The sequence below is a fragment of the Ictalurus punctatus genome, chromosome 16, assembly GCF_001660625.3.
Source record: "Ictalurus punctatus breed USDA103 chromosome 16, Coco_2.0, whole genome shotgun sequence".
NCBI classification, from domain to species: Eukaryota; Metazoa; Chordata; class Actinopteri; order Siluriformes; family Ictaluridae; genus Ictalurus; species Ictalurus punctatus.
In genome coordinates, this window is record NC_030431.2 from 5,808,235 (window position 1) to 5,830,000 (window position 21,766).

The 21,766-nt window shown below is 42.4% G+C and overlaps 1 protein-coding gene across 13 annotated transcripts in view; it reads left to right on the forward strand.

The window, feature by feature from the left end:
• Nucleotides 1-21,766, forward strand: part of LOC108276928 (membrane-associated phosphatidylinositol transfer protein 2) — a 61,498-nt gene that overhangs the window by 14,556 nt on the left and 25,176 nt on the right. For 12 of the 13 annotated variants that reach the window (XM_017489053.3, XM_017489051.3, XM_017489060.3 and 9 more), the window contains exons 2-4: nt 5,767-5,935; nt 18,508-18,722; nt 20,157-20,278. In XM_017489053.3, the coding sequence (XP_017344542.1) occupies nt 5,858-5,935; nt 18,508-18,722; nt 20,157-20,278 (415 nt within the window). In that variant the 5' untranslated portion in view covers nt 5,767-5,857. Of the gene's footprint in view, nt 1-2,175; nt 2,196-5,766; nt 5,936-18,507; nt 18,723-20,156; nt 20,279-21,766 lie in introns of those variants that run through there. The other variant, XM_047160918.2, reaches the window with a different exon arrangement.

Below are 21,766 nucleotides of genomic sequence, written 5' to 3' on the forward strand. Positions count from 1 at the left end.
GCTCCCTCATCCATCCTCACACCTGCTTATGTATTACATTAGTGCATGCAAATGTAGAAAAGGCAAATGAGTTCTCTGTACATCTGAAAAAAAAGAAGAAAAAAAAACCAAAATCTGATAGCATGTGATTTCCTTGATGGTGAAAAAAAAAAAAGAGTTCTTTCTGTGAAGGAGGGGGGCTATAAAGAGTGTGAGTAGAACTCTGTGTTCTCTTAGTCTCCATCAACTTGATGCAGAGAAACCATATTTTTTTCTTCTTTCTGGCTATGTCTGACCATCTTTCACATTTGTAAAAAATCTCTCCATACAATATGCACTCACCATCCACTTTATTAGGAACACCTGCACAGTCAGTAAATAAAATCATGCAAATACAGTTAATGTTTACATTAAACATTAGAATGGGAGCGATCAGTGATTGGTTGTTGGGAACAGTGGCGATCACTGATTGGTTGTTGGGAACAGTGGCGATCAGTGATTGGTTGTTGGGAACAGTGGCGATCACTGATTGGTTGTTGGGAACAGTGGCGATCACTGATTGGTTGTTGGGAACAGAGGCGATCAGTGATTGGTTGTTGGGAACAGTGGCGATCAGTGATTGGTTTTTGGGAACAGTGGCGATCACTGATTGGTTTTTGGGAACAGTGGCGATCACTGATTGGTTGTTGGGAACAGTGGCGATCACTGATTGGTTGTTGGGAACAGTGGCGATCACTGATTGGTTGTTGGGAACAGTGACGATCAGTGATTGGTTGTTGGGAACAGTGGCGATCAGTGATTGTGATCTCAGTGACTTTGACCGTGGTGTGGTTGTGGTGAGTATTGGAAAATTGGGAATGGACCAGGCAATGTTTTCCAGTCTTTAACAGTCCATTTACGATGATCCTGTGCCCACTGTAGCCTCGGATTCCTGAGCTTGGCTGACAGGATTGGATCCCGTTGTGGTTTTTTTGCTGTTGTAACCCATCCACCTCAAGGTTTGGCATCTTGTGTGTTCTGCGATACTTTTCTGCTCACCACGGTTGTGAAGAGTGATTATTTGAGTTATTGTAGCCTTCCTGTCTGCTCAAACCAGTCTGGCCATTCTCTCTCATCAACAAAGCATTTCCACCAGTCATTGGATGTTTTTTAGTTGTGTGCGTGAAAATCCCAGGAGCTCAGTGGTTTCTGAAATACTCAAACCAGCCCTTCTGGCACCAACAACCATGCCGCAGTCAAAATCACTACAATCACATTTTTTTTTCACCATTCTGACATTTGATGTGAACATTAACCTCTACATCATATGTGTTGCACTGTTGCCACATAACTTAGAAGTGAAGTGGTTTAAAGTCTACAAAAGGTAGAAAGGATATTCTTGGGATCATCTGACTTTAGGAGGCAATGTGTGACTGCACACACTCCTCCATCAGTTATCTCCATGCCACATGTGCCGACTATCCTTCTCCTCTCTCCATCTTCCCTCCTCCCATGTCCTCCTCGTGATGTGTGTATAAGCGCCGGACGTACGTGATCGTTTCAGAATAGACAGCTGGTGTTACTCCACCACTTGATGTTCCGACTTGTGAGATCAAGCCGGGGAAGAAATGCAAACAGAGGGTGGAGAGATCAACTGAGGGGCTGTCCTTGGGCCGTTTTCATCACATTCAGCCCAGCCAATGCTGATACAGCCTCTTGCATTTCCATGGTAACAGCGCTTTATAGCCCACCACAAGAGGCGGATACTGGAGAAACAGCAGCGAGAGGGGAGAAAGGTTGCATAAAAGAGGCATCCCCCCCCCTTCCTTTTCAGTCTATCGGATGATTTCATTTGACAGTGTTGAATGTGTGAGGGCCAAGAGCAGACACCGATCCCAAGCTGTGGTGGCATGGGTGTAGCACGTTCATGTTTGGGAATGAGACATGGAGTGGGGGCGCGCTTTCTATTGATTGATTAGACCGTCTGCTATGCTCCGTCAATAAGGTAAATTGTGTCTTCTTGCTGGAATGTGCTTATAGATGTTTAGAGCTCCCAGAGGCTTAGATTTGGCTGATCTAATTATATTTGGTCATACAGATATTATTATTATTATTATTATTATTATTATTATTATTCATCATTATTATTTGGCTCTGTTTCATAGATGGTGAGTTAAAGAGCCAATGTTATTTTATGTCCTGAATGTCTCGGTTTCCTTCTCTGCCCAAGAAAGGTGGTAAGGAATTGATTTCCACATTCATTATGTAATTCATAATATCCTAATGCTTTCGCATGTTTCTACCAGTCCATTTTGCATTTTAATCTTTGGATGTTATGATGCAGGTCAGGGTAATCGTAGTGTACGTATTTTGATGGAAGTAAATGCATGATTTTTGCATGTTGGTTGGCCATGTATGTTATCGTTTTACCTCCATCTGCCAATTGTACAATGAACTAGTTAACGATCTATTGTAAAGAGGTTTGCCATGACTTGTTTGGTTTAGTCATCTGGCATTTATTGTTTTTGGCCCACGATGATGCATGCATGCTCAGCACAAACACGCAATTACCAGTTTTGCCTCTCATTGGATGCTTTAAGCTAATGAATGTGCCGTTTTCTGATATTGGCCCTTTATCTCTTAAGATACCTATTGGGCTGTTCTGTGCTGAAACACAGACATAAGAGCTCTTCAGGATCTCTGTGGACATTTCAATTAGAGATTTTGATTAGATAGAACAGATTGTACTTTTGTTACATAGTATACAGCTGTCTCAACTCCTGTTGCCTGAAACTACCATCCTGATACCAGAATCCAAGTACTGCACCTATCCCAAGACCTATAGCTCCACCCCAGCCGTGCCATTATATGGATCATGTTACTGGACTGATATCGGTTATACTCGTCCTTTTCATCATGTGAAGGTGGTGCATACAGATTGTAAGTGCCACTTGAGGACTTACCCCAGACACGGAAAGGTCATACCCTTTGCGGCAGCTGTTGCGCACAGACACATTTGCTTATAGTTTATGTCTAGGAAGCTTAGCTAAACTAACCCAGAAGCTAAGCACGCAGTGATCTGATTTCATCATCAGTCCCACTGAGACGCCACTGAGGACACATTCTACTAAAAACCTGTTGCACAAACTCTCCGGACTAAACTCTGGCTGGACATCTTGCTGAGAATATATTTGTCTAATCGTTGGGATTCACGATGGTGGCTGCACCCCGAACACATTGGAACAATGATTTTATTGGATCGGAAGATTGAACTCCTTGTTGAACACATTCTTGTCTGTGGATGCTAGGCAGTAAGCAGTGACGTTTGCTAGAAACATTGGGCGCCAGCCACTAAAAGGTCATACCCGTTGTTGCCGGTGCTGTGTGTAGACACATTTGGTCACGGTTTATATCGTTAGGCTAAGCTAAAACGGAGGCAGGTGGTCAACAATCTCTGGCCCCGTTGAGACGTCTTCCAATGAGTTGTACAAGATCCAGCCAAACTCCTTGCTGACCCAGAGGATTTTAATGGTGCCGTTTGTTTGCAGAGCTAGTTCAGGAGTGTCTTGTGTCTGGTAGCCTTAATTTCTCCAGTCCCTAAAGTTTTGCTCGTATATTTCAGAGTTGAAATAACAAACACGTTTTTTTTTCTTTTTTTTTCCGAACCATAGTAGGGATATACAGGGCCAGACTAGCCTGGTGCCGAGGATGAGATTTTTATTCATAGTTGCTTGGTGGTCAAGTAGGCTCAACAATACACTGTATCACCAAAGCTCCCATACAGAATCACCCTCATACACTAAGGTTGAGCTTCCTGTAGAGCTAGCTATTGTTTAATTTGAGCACTAATCATGCCTGATCCTGCTAATCAAGGTCTTCAGGAGCATCTGAATTTTACAGTAGGGTGTGTTAAGGGTAGGGCGTGGAATCTCTTGGTCCAGGGGTGGAATAGAGTCACCAGGTGTAAGCAGTGTTCTACATCCTTGAAGAGATCGTATTGTATTATACACACCCATAAATTCAGGAGTATGTTAATAGTGAAATGGTCTGAAATTTGGCTTGGTTGTTGGTGCCATACGGGCTGGTCTGAGTATTTTAGCTCTCCTGGGATTTTCACACACAACAGGCAGCACTCTTTATGGCCGTGGTGAGCAGAAAAGCATCTCAGAACACCCAATACTTTACAACTTTGAGGGAGATAGGATTCAACAGCAAAAGACCATGTTGGGTTCCACTCCTGTCAGCCAAGAACAGGAATCTGAGTCTTCAGTGGGAACTGGCTTACCAAAACTCGAGACTGGAAAAAGACCAGATGTTTCAGGTCTAGTGTATCAGGTGTAGCATCGACACTGGTCAGCAGTGGTCCTGCAGAGGTCTCTTTCAGGTTTTGAACAGGAAGCGAGGGGGGGGGGGCTGGCAAACCGTGCACCACAGCAGATGGGCTTCAATCTGTACACTGTAAGTGTGTCTGTGTGGTAGATTTACTTGACAAACAGGCAACCGAGTGCATTTGTCTTACAACTGATACTAGTATTTTGGCCCAAGATTCCGTGTCTTCATTACAGCATCATTTAGAGTCCTCTTATTTTAATTACTGTTCTGGACTTTTTGTACCTTCTTGTTTGGCCTGTGGTGTAAAGTAAAGATTAAGACACAACATGGCAAAGTAATCCATGGCAGGATGTAGATCATCCTCCCTGTGAATGAGCTGTCACTATTGAAGCGGTAACACATTAGAACAAGCTTGTTTGTTTATTTATTTATTTATTTATTTATTTTTAGACCTGCCATTTAAATTACAGGTAGGGTTTACTATCAGAGCTTCTGTTTTAGAGACTTTCGACCAATCAGATTCAAGAATGCATCAGGGATGTGGTATAATAGGTTTAATACCAGGGTGTATACTCAACTGTGAGTACACTGTGTTAATTGTGTTGGTTTAGCACAATGAACTTGGAACGCTCGGTTCTCTTACCAAGGAGATTTGTTTTTCTTTTAAAGTCTTCATATGACACTCATGGACAAATAAGGGATGAATCTTGCCTTGGACCAAAGTGGAATTTGGATGTTTATGAGGATGTCATAAACTAATCCATGTGGTTCATGTGTTAATAGTTTGGTCATTTGGACACACATGGGGACACACCGATGTATAAGGAGGCCTAGCCCTGTTATTTGTCATACGTTTGTCCGCTATATTGAGACCAATTGCAGGTGCAAACATTTACATTTAGAGCTGCTTAACCTGTTTTATACACACACACACACACACACACACACACAGAGCAGAGTTGTGTATCAAGTTGTGTATAATCCGTCTTACACTAAGCACGCTGTGTCATGTGATGCCAGCAAAGACCCGCTGAAGTGTTGCCCTGCTGTGTGGACACTGTTGCCACTGACAGATGAATATCTTCTCTTTATAGAAGCTCAAATTCGCTGCACAGTTTGTAACACTTCCATTTCTGATTCCAAGAAAAGCTTGTCAGATACTGGAATAAACCTTTCCCGCACTGGATTTTAGTAGACTGGTATGCTATTAGCTTCCAGTGAAATACGTAACAAGACAAAAAAATTCAGTCGGTTATGACTTAAAAAAAAAAAAAAAAAGTACGTTACTCTTATCGCTGTTTAGCGTCTATTCATTACCGTCCCTGTCTGCTTTTTGTGTTGTGTCTCTCAGCAGGATACTCTGCAACTCTGTGTCCTGTCAACACACTTCCCCTATCAACATGAAGAGCACGCCTGTCGAGCAGAGATCTGGAGATAACGAATATTAATGCTCCCCTCTCGTCTCTCTCTCTGCAGGTGTATGGGATGAACTTGGCTCCGGTCCTCTGATGCCCCTGACCTAGGGCCTACCTGGTGGATTCCTCATTCGCCCCGCACCACTGCCAACATGCTGATCAAAGAGTACCGCATCCCCATGCCTATGAGCGTGGAGGAATACCGCATCGCCCAGCTCTACATGATCCAGGTTAGTCTTTTTCCTGAGTTGAACGGACTTGAGTTTGTTTTGTTGTAAGCTGTATCTCCGTTATTTGCGCCAGGAAATAACAGGACGTCAGAGTGACTGACACAACAGTGAATAGCGTTCGAGATACGCCACACCCTTATTGAAGAGATCACACCCCTGTTGACGATATCATGCCACACCCCATTGAAGATATCATGCCACGCCCCTATTGAAGAGATCGCACCCCTACTGAATCGCAATAAACTTCACAGTAGCTTAGTGAACTAGCTGAATATGGAGATCGGCGAGGTTTTTTTCCAACGTGAAGGATTTCTCGCCACCACTATCACCATCACCCAAGCCTGTAAACCTTTATCAAGGAAGATATCCTAGACGATGAGATACTGTGTGTTTAAGGCATTTTCCATCCATGTTTGAGGCAAGGTCAACCACCTGTATGGTATATTAAATTATATTCTGATGCAGAAGCCCCTACACCAGTGGTTATCAACTCTGTTCCTGGAGATCTACCTTCCTGTAGACTTTAGCTCCATCCATAATCATGCCCACCTAACCATCTAATCATCGCCTTAAGACGTTCTATTTCGACTGAAACAGATGTGTTAGATTTTGGTTGGAGATGAAACCTATAGGAAGGTAGCTCTCACGGAAGAGAGTTGGTGACCACTGATCTCCACAGTGTTTAGACAGAATCACATTCCCCCTCAGTCTGAGGTGGCGCCACTCCAGCATCGAAGCTGTTAAAACAATCCTATAAAAAGTGCACGTTACATAACCACCAACCTGGCCAAATTCCACCCAGTTTAAAAAATGAATCAATTCTAGCCATTTTTCCTCAACTAAGGGATGGCTGGAAATGGGAATAGCTGGTACTGGTAACGGGACACAAACATTCAAGAGAGCATTCAACACAAGACTAGTGCGTGATGACTCATCACAAAATTTTGAGCATTTTCCCAGTAGGAACAAACTACAGGCTGTCCCCAAAATCTCCATACATAGGGGAAATTAACACACATATAGTTTCATGTGTGGTTTCCCCTATACTACCGTTGATGTCCATAATACTAATGGAAAGGTACAAAAAGCTCTGAAACACTAATTCTGATTTAATAAGAAGCTCGGGGTACACTTGAAGCCAAAAATGAAGCCAGACCTTCCATCCTGTAATAAGAACATGCTGAGCCCAACAAATGACACATTAGCTGTATTTTTGGCTGTCCTGTCAGCCAGGCTAGCGTTTCTTGCTTTAAGAGGGGGTTTGTCACTGAATGAGGTCAGAGTGTACTTGCAGTGTATGCACTCAGGACTTCCCTCTGCCAATAAGCTTCATGCTGACAACAAAAGATTGAAAGTGTTGACTGCCATCGGGTGACACCCGCAATCGATACGGGAGCTTGCAACCACAGTCCTGTGATCTGCATATGTAAACCGCTTACAGGGACTCCTGCACCAAAGGAAATACTTTTTGATGCAGGATCAAAAAAAATAAAAAATTCATATCCAAATAAATGCATTCCGACTGCAGAGTCTTGATAAACTGTTTATTACTGGACGCTCCAAAGGTATGTAGGTTTACGTGCCGACGAGGAGCGTGTTCTGCTTTTTAAATTGCTTGTATTTAGTGAGTTTTAATTATTTCAGTCTCAGCAAACGTCATCCAAGTGTCCGACATTCAGGATGCTCTGCTTGTTGAAAATACCATAAAACGTTCACATTAGCTATCCATCAGTAAAGCAGTAAAAATACAGGGTGTCCCAAAAGTCTCCATACATTAGGGGACTATGTGCCAGTACCACGGCGGTTGTGCCTTCGTCAGTGGATGTTCGTGGACGTCCTTGGTGGATTTGCTAGTGTGCTTAGGATCATTATCCTGTTGAAAGGTCCACTTTCGGTTCAACTTTCGCTTCAACTTTCGGACAGATGGCCTCACATTATCTTCAAGCACTTTTTGATATGATGCAGAATTCATTGTTGAATCAATGAATGCAAGATGCCCAGTCCCTGTGGTAGCGAAGCAACCCCAAACCATAACATTTCCACCACCGTGCTTCACAGTTGGTGAGTTGGTTCACATGGCTTCACAGTTGGTGCTTATCCTGAAAAGCTGTCTTTGGTCTGCGGCAAACATGTCTGCTGTTACTGTGGCCAGACAACTTATTGGCAAACTGTAGTCTTGCAAAGGCTTTTTCCTGGCACGCCTCCCGTGCAGGTCGATCTCTTTCTGATTGTAGAAGCATGCACTTTCATACCAATGGTTGCAAGATTTACTAGCAGAACCTGTAATGAAATTTTGGAGTTCTTGGAAACTTGTTTTTGCTGGCTAGGCCAGTCGTTTGAAATCTGCACCATTTGTAGATTATTTTCCTTACAGTGGAATGATGTATTTCAAATAATTTGGAGATCTTTTTAAATCCCTTGCCAGACTCATAGGCATCCACAACCTTTTTTTCTGAAGGACTTACAGACCTCTTTAGATCTTGGCATGATAGCACCACACACCTCAATAATAAAGGGAACACCAGACACTAGATATAAGAGGGATATAAATAAGACAGGTTCCACCTGCACTTCCTAAGCAGCTTCTAATCGCTGGCACCCAGTCTTGAACACCTGATTCTAATTTTATGGATTTGAAGGTGTGATAAATGGAGGGGTGTACTTACTTTTTCCATTTGACTGATTTGTTTTTGGTTTTTGTTAATTTAAGTTGTGAAATTGCTTCAAAATGTCCATATGAAATCATATATATAAAAAGACAGTTTACTGAAAAGTGTTTATTTCCCATATGTATGGGCTTTTGGGATACCCTGTATACATTAAAAGCCTTTTTTTTCCTCAGAATAACACCAGAATAATAGACAAAAGTTTTTGCCTATTAAAGTTTTTTTTTTTTTTTAAATTAAAATGCTGAATTTTACTGAGGTCAATCCACGTCTCATATGTTAGTGTGACGCCCGTCCAGACATATAAGCAGAGTAGCAAAAGTCATCAGAAACGAATGTTTACATGGTTATTAGTGTAGGCTTTTTCCATGGATTAATCTTAATGGGTAGAAATCTCACTCCCTTAGCCTCAGTCAGTTTAGTTTACTCTGATTGAGGTGTGTACATGTTTTTTGTTTGTTTGTTTGTTTGTTTTTTTCATTCTGATTGAGCTTATCAGTTGCATTATTAATGGATTATTTGCCTGAACATAACTGGTTCTGGAAGCGAAGTGAATCTCGACTGAGAAAAGTGATGGCACTGGGAATCTGTGAGAGCAGGAATGTATTTGCATTAAATGCCACGCCCTAGCGCCTACCACAGTGTTCTGGGTCTTGCCCCTGCAGTCATGCCATTGAGCTACCATAACCTGACAGACTTGAAATATGTTCTAGTCCTTAAAATATGTTCATTCCTCTGCCTGTAGGACAAGGCCTAGACACCGAGGCTGTGATTTATGCTAGGGGAATGAAAATGAACTACGAGCAGCACAAACCTTCCTGCAGTTTTGACTTCGGGCTCGTTGCGTAAAACTCTCAGGTCTTCTTTGCTCCTGTGGGAAACCTTTTGTGTTTGGCTTTGTGTTTTGTTTGTGAAACTATAGAGATGGAAAATAGAATGCGAGGTCTTCAGGAAGGAAGGAAAGCACTTCTCATCTATTCACCAGTCCTCTTTTCAATCAATCGACCCTCAACCCACGAATACACAGGAATATTTTCAAAACAAACGAAATAAAAAAGAAAAAAAAAACATTTTTATGTCAAGAGCTGTTAGGAAGCTGGCGACGCTCCATAAGTTAGCAGGGCAGCCTTTATCTCCTGCTGGTAGGCGGCGAACGAGTCTTTCTTTATGCTGGAGAACCGGTCGTGACTGCAGAGACCGACGTGGGCAGGGCTGCTCGGAAAGGGGGCTGAAGGTCCCTACCGGTCCACCCACGTGCTCGGCTCTCTCTTTTAAGAGGTTAATTAGCATCCTGTCAAACCAGCTGTCAGACAGGCGAGACAGCGCTGCACAGCGAGACAGCTCCAGAGAAAGTATCACATGCTTGACACTTTTTAACCCCCGGACGAAGCATTAATACAAAAACTACACTATGGATGGTTAGTCAATGAGTCAGTTATAGTTGCTTTGGTGGGATCTTGCTGAAAAAGTTTTTTTAATTTTTAAAAATTTATTGGACAATCATAAGCGTCACCTGCTGCACATCAGGGGTTCTCAAACGGAAACGATTCCAATATCACGCTCGTTATTTAAAAGTGTGCAGTAATAATCCGGGTATTTATTAGAGCCGGATTTTCCACCGACTGAACACGATCGGTCCAAGCTGACTTCATTTGCTGGCTTTATTGATGTTTTAGTTAAATATTCAACAAAGCGTTTAATAACTATTAAGACCTCAATGATGAACAAAAGCATTTTCGTGGACGCTTTGGTGGGTTGTGATTTTACATTAGTTTCGGAAAAATGACCCCCCCGGCTACGCCTCACAGAGCCCACACTTTTTGTCCTACGTGTGATTATTCAATGAAATTGTAAATGTGTACTATTTTTAGCACCGCTAAATATATTTTGTGTAAATAATTAATTAGTCATCTCCTATTACACAATAGTAAACATGGAAAACTGATGAGAATGCGTATTGTCCTTACTGAAGTTAATTTTAGCTCCAGCTACTTCTCCCTCGTGCATGCATACACACACGCACGCACACACACACACACACACACACACACACACACACACACACCGATGTTATAAACGTGTACCAGCCATCTGCTGTGGCGTGTGCGACATGGCAGGGCAGAGCTTGCCTAATGGCCGAGGGAAGGCTGGGCACCCAGCGTGGCACACAAACACACTGGCAGATTGACCCTGCCGGTGTAGCATTAAATGCCCTCTCTCTGGCATTTGTGTGTGTGTGTGTGTGTGTGAGAGAGAGAGATTTGGCGTTTCGTTCCTCCTGATGGTGTTACAGCATGAATATGTCTTATGAGCTCTGCGCCATGAGTCAGAACAGTTGTCGGGAGGCACAGGCAGATTTCTCGATCTGCCAAGGCGATGTAGACCAGCCCACCGCTTTCAGACAGACGCGATCGTGAAAGGCGTCAGAGTTAATTTGACCAACACGTTGTTTTTGTTTTGTTTTTTTTCTTTGCAGGCATTACCTTTCTAATTTGCTGATTCATTTAGTTTTTGTTCTGCTGCACATTTCTGTATGATCTTCAAATTCCATGTAGTAAAAAGGTATGCAAGGTGTTTAAAAAAAAAAAAGAAAAGAAAAACAAGACAAAACGAGGAAGCCAAGCTCAACCGGCATCTTTTCTGTCTCTGTATCTCTCGTCTGCGCGTCCACCTCCCCGCCACGCACGCACAGCGTCACAGCTGAGCTCCGGCTGCTATGGTTACGGGTGACATCAGCACGAGCGTGGCACTCGCTGCAATCATTTGTTTGCAACGTGCGTGCGGTGCGGCGGGTGTCGGGGAGGGGAGATGGAGGGAGAGGTCGTGATGATGATGCAGGCACGTTGCCACGGCAACTTTTACTCCGCTGATTTTGTTACCCGCCGCTAAAGACAAACTCCGGAGGCACACTGCAACGAGGTCAGCTGGATTTAGGAAGGCTTGGGGGGAAAAAAAAAAATTAAGAATCCTCCTATAGACCACCAGGGATTCGACAGGGAAATGAAGAGCATTTTCCGAACGCTGGTGGAGATTTGCATCGTCCAGAACGCAATATGAATCCCGCTGATTTGCCTCACTGTCGTTTTGAGAGACGGATTCCTTTAATAAAGTTCCAGAGTGCAGTTTTAGATAAATGGCTGAAAGTTTCAGTATAGACATCCGCATTTCTCATTTTAGAATGAGTCACCTAAACACAATCCATCACTAAACGAGTCGGACGTCTGCTGGGAAACCCGGCTCCGATCGGCCCCGGAGCTTCGAGTTACCCCGGTGCTTTGTTTCTTTTTTTAATGTTTGTGAATGACTTAAAAAAGAAACCGCAGCAGAGCATTATTGTCCATCACTCCTGTCCTGAACTCGACATGGGGCTTTCGGTGTGTGTGTGTGTGTGTGTGTGTGTGTGTGTGTGTGTGTGTGTGTGTGTGTGTGAGTGTGCGCAGCCCTCCCCTCCCAGTTTCCTGTTATTAATATTTAATGGGGAAAAGTCATTATTGGGATGGGGGGAATTGGCAGAGATAATGTGTGTGCTAGCTGTAAGTTAATTAAGGCTGAGTGGTGTCTCCACTCCTCACAGATTCTGGATAAAGTGCTCTGAAATGAAGGAGCCGAAAGACATATGGTGTCACAAATCACAAGTGATGTTGAACGTCGACTGGTTTCACATCGTTTTTCATTCACTCATTTCACGTCTTTTTTTTTTCTTCTTCTTCCTGCAATTGTAACATGTACCATTGTTTGTTCATCACCGTCATGCCAACATGCAGAGTCCTGAATTGTTTGGTGTTGATGATTAATGCGTTCTACGCCGGGTGTATAATAATGGAGTTGTGCACCCTGTGGAGTTGTGGAGTGCACTATAAGGTGACTAGAACCGCCATTTTTGTTTTGAAAAAGTTTTATATACCACCATCACACATGTTCTCTACACCTTTTACACCAAACCTGACTCCAATACGTAATAGAGGTTTTGACTGTCTGTGTATCTGCATCTGTGTCTCTGGGTCTGTATGTCTTACAGTGCCACTCGTACCCACAGTCCACCATCTATATGTAAACCGCTGGTCCTATGGTAGTCTCTCTGCACTGATCGATGGGGTAGAAGATTAGACGCATACCTGACAGAATTGATAAGTGTACAATATAATCCTTTCCATAGGTTTGTATAGATATTCAGCTTCTGTCTCTGTCTCAGCACTTGACTGAGCAATCCGGTGTATTAGCTCAGGATCCCACCCAATAATGATGTTTTCTGGCTCTTTTGTACTAATTCAATCAGGGGGCAATTAAATGTTGGTCCACTAGGGTGGCGCTTTAATATAATAGATTTTTTCTTGATGTTGCAGCAAACAGATCATTAGCAGTGATGTACGTCTGGGCTTAAATGCGTCAGCCGCTGGTCTGAATCTCAAATTGGACTTGAGTGTAATTTGCAAGGAGTAATGATTTCTTGAAATCTGGTTTGGTACATAAAGTTTCGAGAGAATCAGGAAATATTGGATAACTGTTGAAACACTGACTGCAGGTGTGTGCGTGTGTAAGTGTGTGTTTTGTTATTCAGATTTGAGAAAAGCATAACGTTTGTTAAACATGACATGAGCAATGGCGTCATAGTTGGCAGACTTGGAAATTCCGTGTCATATAAACCTTCATCTCCACTGGAACCAGTGTGATGTGTTCAAAACTCCTTCGAATTTGGAATATCTGATGCTTACTACCGTTTCTGTTTAAACTACACATGCACACGTCTATTCCGTGCTCTTCACAGTATAGACCAGACATGCGTATAAAATGTGTGTGTGTGTGTGCGCACGTGCAGAGGACAGACAGCAGCTCTCCCACAGCTGCTGTAGGGGGGGATTGATGACGGTCTGGGCGGTGGGTGTCAGGCCTGATCTCGGCTGTCAGCACCCTAATGAAGTGCTGCAGAAGGAGAGCAATAGCAGACCTGTACAAAGCAACACAGCCCCTCTCTCTCTCGCTCTCTCCCGCTCTCTCTCGCTCTCTCTGTCCATCTCTCTATCTCTGTCTCTGCCACTCTACGCTGCTGTGTCCACCACACCTGCCACGTCTAGCTGCTGACATCTTTCTCGCTCACTCTCTCTCTGTGTGTCTCTCTCGCTCTTTCTCTCAATCTCGCGCTCTTTCTCGCTCTCTCTGTGTTCTCTAATAAAAACCACACTGCTCATTCCTGTTCAGAGATTCAGAAATGCAGGTGGAGAGTGAGAGAGAGAGAGAGAGAGAGTGTGTATTATGTAGACGTCAGACCTGAGTGTTGGCGATGGCTGATCCTGCTACGAGCTCACCTCGAGATCGTGTCCAGTGTTTATTGGCCGTATGTTCTGGCTTTGTAAGAAGCTTGGCCTGAGATCTTATTTTTGCTTCCTGATGCTCTGGGCAGTATTCCATTTATGATCGATAGCTTATCCTCCTACTCTGATATTCCTACAATCCAACTAACCTGACAAAAACTCATATACGTCGCGCAAGTGCATTCAACCCGAGCGTGTGGAGCAGTGTCCGTTTGCGCGGTCATTAAAATAAACACAAGGTGTTTGAATTGTTCATGGTATTTGCAAGCACGGAGCAATGGAGCGTGAGAGAACTTCAGTTCTGTGAGCACTGAGCCAGTTACTGTATAGCTGTCCAGAAACACTTTTCCACAGTGAACCCAAACCTGTTGTTCTCAAGCCAAGGTAACGAAACGTACAGTCCCCGCCGAAACTATTGGAACGGCAAGGCCAATTCATTTGTTTCTGCTGTACACCAGAGATATTTTGGTTTGAGATCAAAAGATGGATGTGACACGAGAGTTTAGGATTTCAGCTTTTATTTCTTGGTTTTTACATCTAGACGTGTTAAACAACATAGAACACAGAACCTTTTGTATCAGACCACCCAATTTTCAGGTGAGAGAAAGTATAGGAACAGATAAGTCTTGAAGTAAATTAAAGTAAATAGCACTTAATATTTGGTTGCATATCCCTTGCTTGCAATAACCGCATCAAGCCTGGGACTCAGTGGTTTCTTCGTTTGTGAAGCTTTTCCAGGTTTTTACTGCAGCTTCTTTCAGTAGTTGTTTGTTTCGGGGGGGTGTGGTTCTCCCTTCAGTCTCCTCTTCAGGAGGTGAAACGCTGCTCAGTTGGGTTAAGGTCTGGTGATTCACTTGGCCAGTCTAAAACCTTCCACTTTCCCCCTGATCAAGTCCTGTGTTGAGTTGGAAGTGTGTTTTTGGATCACTGTCTTGCTGAATGATGAATTTCCTCCTGATTCATTTGGATGCATTTATCTGTAAATTAGCAGACAGAATGTTCCTGTAAACATCTGAATTCATTCTGCTGTTCCCATCATGAGTTCCATCATTGATAAAGATTAGTGAGAATGTTCCAGAAGCAGCCATGCAAGCCCAAGCCATGACACTACCTCCACCATGTTTCACAGATGAGCTTGTATGTTGTTCTGGATTATGAGCAGATTCTTTCTTCCTCCACACTTTGGCCTTTCCATCACTTTGGTAGAGGTTCATCTCCGTTCCAGACCTTTTGTGGCTCATCTCTGTATTTCTTTGTGAATTCCAATCTGGCTTTCTGAATCTTACTGCTGATGAGTGGTTTGCGTCTTGTGGTATGACTGTTGTTTGGGTTTTTCTTCACAGCTCTCACAATGTTTGTCATCAGGTGCTGCAAAAAAAAAAAATGGTATTGATTTTGCTCAAATATATTTTCTCTTGCTCCCATTTGAAAGTTTCAATACAAATTTTTAACATGCTTAGGTCTCTGCCTTATCCTTATGCACCCAGATGTTCCTCTTAAGTAATCAAATCACTCTACTGTCACTTCCATTTACTTAATATCACGATTCCTTCTCCTTGCCATGCATTAACTCTCCATAATAAGTAGAGATTTCAGCATGGAGCCGGATATCCGTGTTGACATTTCATGCTGACACGTTTGCCAAAAAATGTTTTTGCCGCAGTGATCGCTTATACTCTCCGACATAAACTTTAATGGAAGCTTTAAAGTGAGTGTCGTCTGTTTTTAATCTGCGAGATGACATTTTGATCATGCAGGGTAGTTGATGAGGCGGTTCTCAAACCTGTTCTTCATTTATCAAACCAGTTTTGTTTTAGTAGAATGTTAATCTAGGGGGAAAGAAACAGCCGACGATCAATGGATTGGAGATGTGAAACTGCTTGGTGCCTGTTCAGTGCGTGTTCTCTCTGAATAATATTAAACTGTTAAAATAGCTTATGTCTACAAAATCTGTCTCATTGTTTTGTCTTACTCTGTTTATTTGGTGGTTATTATGAAGGCACTGTAGCTGGAAGGATCGGCACAACCTGCTCAAACCAGAAGGCGCTGGTATTCTGCGGCACAGTGGGCTTCTTTCAGGAGAAACAGACGGCACTGCCATGCAAACCCCTTAGCCACACTTTCTTTTAAGCTTGCAACTTCTGACATATGTGCTTAGCTCGGTTTGCTGTGAAACCCAGAGGCAGCTGTGATAATCAATGCTCAAAAACAATCAGTCGCCACAACAAACTGCTAGGAAGGGCTCTGTTGGCTCTATAAGTGCATGAAAATTAATTTCAGAGAATTGTTGTGGAAACCTGTTGCCATGCATGAGTGCTGAAATGGGTTTCTGTAGAAATAATTGTGAGAATAGGGCTGTTTGTTGCTCTTCTGCATATAGGACTGTACCATGTAATTTTGAGGGTAGGGTTGTGATTGCAATGACACTTATGACATATGTGAATATAATTTAGGTTTCTGTGCTTATTTTCCTGGCCTATATATAAGTTTCGTTGTAGAGTACATGGGCTGCTTTGGAAATAGAAGAAGAAAGAAAGAAGCCTTTATCCGTTACATATACATTAGAGCACAGTGAAATTCTTTTCTTCGTATATCACGGCTTGTCAGCCATGATACAGCGCCCCTGGAGCAGAGAGGATGAAGGGCCTTGCTCAAGGGCCCAACAGTGGCAGCTTGGCAGTGCTGGGGCATGAACCCCCGACTTTCTGTTCAGTAACCCAGAGCCACACTCTCCACATAATGCCACATCGACTGTCCTTCACCTGGTCCTGACGTACTTGGACAAAAAGGGCAGTTATGTGTGAAAGCCATTACTTCGACTCGGCATCCAACACAATGCTGAACTATTCCGACTGAACATCTCTCTCTGTACACGGATCTCTGACTCACAAAGTCCTCTGGTGACACCTCATCAGCAATAATGAGGACTCCGCAGCCAGAGAGGAGGTGAAGAAGCTTGCAAGACTGATGCAGAAGCAACAAACTTGTCTCGAGATGTGGAAAGAAAATAAAAGGTTTTTTTTTATTGTTGGCATGGTGATCGCATTGCGGAAGGTCACTATTGAGAAAAAATTTCCCATAGAGAGCAAACATTTCCTCCTCTGATTCTTATGACATCTTAGATTGGGTCAGTAAACCGCATCTTTTGCAGATGTATCATCAACTGGTACAGGATGTGAAGCATCACAGGATGAAACGCAAGACCATACACCATATAGGCTGCATCTGCAAAGCCTGGAGCATTTTGGATAACCTCCAGCAGCTTGGATAACATACCTACCATCTTGCAGAAGGTACCAGAGCATTTGAGGTGGTACTGCCAGATTCTGTAACAGCTTCTTCCCTGAGGCGGACTCCTTAACACACTGCTGCCCCTCTACAACATGGCTATTCGGTACATCAGGACAGTTTGTCCATCCACATGCAGGGTTGTTACGGTATCACGGTGCATGATCTGAAATAGGTTTCTTATGCGCTATTCCATTTAGAGTAGTCGTATATGGGGTAATGTGACATCATGTCCTGTGGAAAAAGAGGTTTTTGTGCTTTTTTTCGTCACACAATCAACTACTATATAGTATTGTAAGTATTAAACATCGATTTGGTGGAAGTGGTGCTTCCGGAGGTTTTCGGCAAGTTATTGAGTTTCTAGCAGAGGTTCAGTTTACACACATTTCGTATGATCGTGTGACCTATTAACAGTGGTGTGTAACTTGCACAGACATGCCTCATAAACAAGCGCTTAACAAACAATCAGTTTGTATTAAAATGAGGTGTGTGTAGTGTGTACACAATTTTTTAGTGGTACAACCATGGAGACACTCCCACGTTTGGGATTTACTACAGATGTTTACATTTACTCCAGCAACGAAACCTAATGGACGTTTCCGGAAACAGTGTCCTGCAGAAAGAAGAATTATTCAATGTTTTCCTTTTGCTTTTTGTTTATATATAAATATATATATATATATACACACACACACATACAATCAGTGTTGTAGACAAAAATTTAATTGTGCCAACATATTCATTTCTTTAACTTTAATATCTAAATCTAACATTTTAATTTAAAATTTTTTTTTTTTTACGGACGAACAAAATATTGTGCAAAGCATCCGATAAGTGTCCAGTGTAGGTGGGAACTCCTTTAATACTGTTTAAAAAGCATCTCGGGTCCAGAAATCGGTCCAGAAAAAGCCAAGAATACATTTCATTATTGTGATTTATTTTGGATTTTTTTATCACAACATAATTCCCATAGTTCCGTTTGTGTTCTTCCAGAGTTTTTATGACTATTATTATTCTAAAATGTGGGGGGGGGGATTAGTGTGTCTAAACTTTATATATACACACACACACGCACACAAGTATGTGCAAAGACTCCTTTGTAGAAAGATTTTGTAATAAAGTTTCCTTTCCTTTTTATCTGTGTGCGTGTTTTGTCTTTGGTCGATTAATACCGTGATACTGTGAAAGCTTGATATTTTTAAGACTGGGTTATCATGCTGTGAAAATATCACTCTTCCGTTGTGTTACTAGTCTCCCTGTATATAAATGGAACGATTGTAAAAACCGACTTGACGTTGTTTGCTTGCAGAAAAAGAGCCGAGAGGAGAGCGAGGGCGAAGGCAGTGGCGTGGAGATCCTGGAGAATCGACCCTACACGGACGGGCCCGGCGGCTCGGGACAGTACACCCACAAAGTGTACCACATTGGTCAGCACATCCCCAGCTGGTTCCGCTCCATCCTGCCCAAAGCAGCTCTACGGGTGGAGGAGGAGTCTTGGAACGCCTACCCTTACACTCGCACCCGGTGAGAGTCATCTAGTTTATTCAGAGACTTGTTGACCGCCATGGCTTTAAAATGTTTGGTGTGTTATGTTTGGTGTCGTATTACTAATGCTGGGTGACAATTTATTGGGATTCACATTATTATTATTATTATTATTATTATTATAATATTACTGCACACTCAGAGTTTTTTCTCGTTAAGCAGCACCATAAAATCCTCATATTATATACAAGTGTGTATAGAATACATCATTTGTAATGCCCAATCTCTGCAGTTTAACCTCATTTAAATGTCAAGAGCTACAGTGGTGCTTGAAAGTTTGTGCACCCTTTAGAATTGTCTATATATGTGCATAAATATGACCTAAAACAACAGATTTTCACACAAATCCTAAAAGTAGACAAAGAGAACCCAATTAGACAAATGCGACAAAAATAGTATACTCATTTATTTGTTAAGCAAAATGATCTGTGAAACGTGGTGGTGATAGTATCATGGTTTGAGCCTGTTTTGCTGCGTCTGGGTCAGGGTGGCTGGCCATCATTGATGGAACAATAAATTTTGTAGTATACCGGTGAATTGTAAGGGAAAATGTCAGGACATCTGTCTGTGATGTGGATCTCAAGAGAAAGTTGATCATGCAGCAAGACAATGACCCTAAGCACAGAAGTCGTTCTACCAAAGAATGGTTAAAGAAGAATAAAGGTAATGTTTTGGAATGGCCAAGTCAAAGTCCTGACCTTAATCCAATAGAAATGTTGTGGAAGGACCTGAAGCAAGTAGTTCATGTGAGGAAACCCACCAACATCCCAGAGTTGAAGCTGTTCTGTACTGAGGAACAGGCTGAAATTCCTTCAAGCTGATGTACAGGACTGATAAACGGTTACCCGAGTGGCATTTCAGTACTGGAATCTCACTTAAAATATGCCTCAACAAGCTTATGATTTTATTTACCTTCTTTCTGAACTTTTGCCTGGTGAGCAGAAAAGCAGCATTTGTTGAGTCCTTGACGGATTCAACAATTACACGTTTTTGAATCTGTTCTTAATCTGTTTTAATTACTAATCCATGTGCAAGTTGTTACTATAGAAACAATGGCGTATTACACCAAGCACCTTAATATATACCTGTGACATGAATTACAGCCATCACTACTGCCAGGTCTGATGTTCTAAAAAATTAATCAGCAAACACCTTCTGACCAATCAGAGTCAGGAATTCAACAGGTATAATACATTACAACATATAGCTGATTACCGGCACGTGCTTTCGTTCAACAGGAACGGAAAACTAGGCCGAGGTTTCGTGCAAGAACTAATCCAAGACAGAAACAGAAAAAGAACATTATCCTGCACGCATGATTGTTGCTAATGTCCTTGCTCTAGGGGCTTGTTGTGTCGATTACAGTTGTAAAATTGAAATGAGGTGTTAACTCTTTCGGCGCGTGTCTTTCAGTTACACGTGTCCTTTTGTGGAGAAGTTCTCTATCGACATTGAGACATATTATAAGCCTGATACAGGGAACCAGAACAACGTCTTCAATTTGTCTTCAGCAGAGAAAAGGCAGCGGGATATCGGTAAGGATGGTTTCTGATGGTTATTTTTACGTTTTCCATGAAGTACCTGTACACTGATTTGACTTTCTACACATGTACAGTGCGCGTGCATGTTATTTGTCCATGCTTGTGCGTGTACACAGTTTAAACTGCATAGACTGAGTAAGCAAGGGCAAGGTCGTCATCAGCATACAATCTGTATTCATGTATTAAACATGCATAATGTACGCACACCCATTTTTGCACGAGTGTACACTGCGAAGGTGTGAGGTACTTTGATTGAAATTCAGAGTTCGAGTTGCGCACTTGGAAAAGCTGACGAGAGCACGTTCTCTTTCTTAACCTTGTGACGTAATGCGTGTGTGTGCCGTTTCCCGCTCCTTCTCCCGTGTGGATTGACAGCTTGCTCTTCTGTCGTGCGTTTTTTTTTCTTTCTTTTTTTTCCAATGCTGACCAAGCTTTCGGTTAAAATCCCCCGTGCCTCCACACGCAGTGCTTGCTCGAAACGCCTGGGCTCAGATGCATTCTGAGAAAAAGGTGCTGGAGGCTCAGGCTGAGACGTAGGCAGACTGCAGGCGTATCCTCTGCAGGGGGAAGCGCCCTGTGCTTGTTGCATAACTATGTGCGTGGCCAAACTGTGCAGAGGGGACACCTAGTGGCGGTCTGCCAACTCTGATTCCCCAGAAGAAGGCTCTTTATCACTCTGGCGAGTGGGAGCAATAAAACAAGAGGCGAGAGATACGGAATAGGTGGAAGGGAAAAAGCAGTTTAATACAGAGTAATGGAAGACTTTGGGCAGATATTTTTGGGTTTTCTTGTAGGGGTGTACAGGAAGAAAACGAATATACCTTTCATGGTATATAATAGTAACTGAAAAGTGAAGCAGAACTGGGCCGTATTTCTTCAAATGATTTTAAAATGTATTTTTGCATTATGAATAAGTGAGGAATAAAACACAATGGTGCATGTTGTTACTAGAAAATGCTATTATTTTCCTACAACAGCACATCCTGAAGTGATTTATTCCTTTCACACCACAGCAGTTTCCCAATGATTACAATTGTTAATTTATAAATGAACTTATCGTGCTTTTTGACCATTAACGTCCATGTAACGTCCTGACACCTGTCTCATCACAGAAAAATTCACCCTATCAACAAGTGAGTTGTTTTTTTCTCGCAACATAAAAAAAAAAAACATTTGTTCGATATTAATCTAAGATTACACATCCCTGTGAATGAGCTGTTACTATAGAAACGTATATAACGTATTACAACAAGTGCATTAATGTTAAGCGTCGTTTGAATTAGTCAGAACTATTGTCAGAGCTGCTGTTAGAGAAAATGAACAACACCTTCTGACCAATCAGATTCGAGAATTAAACAAGGCTGTGGTGTGAAATTCAAACAATTGATGTTAGGCGGTATAATGCACACGTTGTGTAATTTTAGTTGTATTTTATGGGAAAACAGTTGCGGCATAAAACCCGTTTTGTATTGCAGTGCTTTG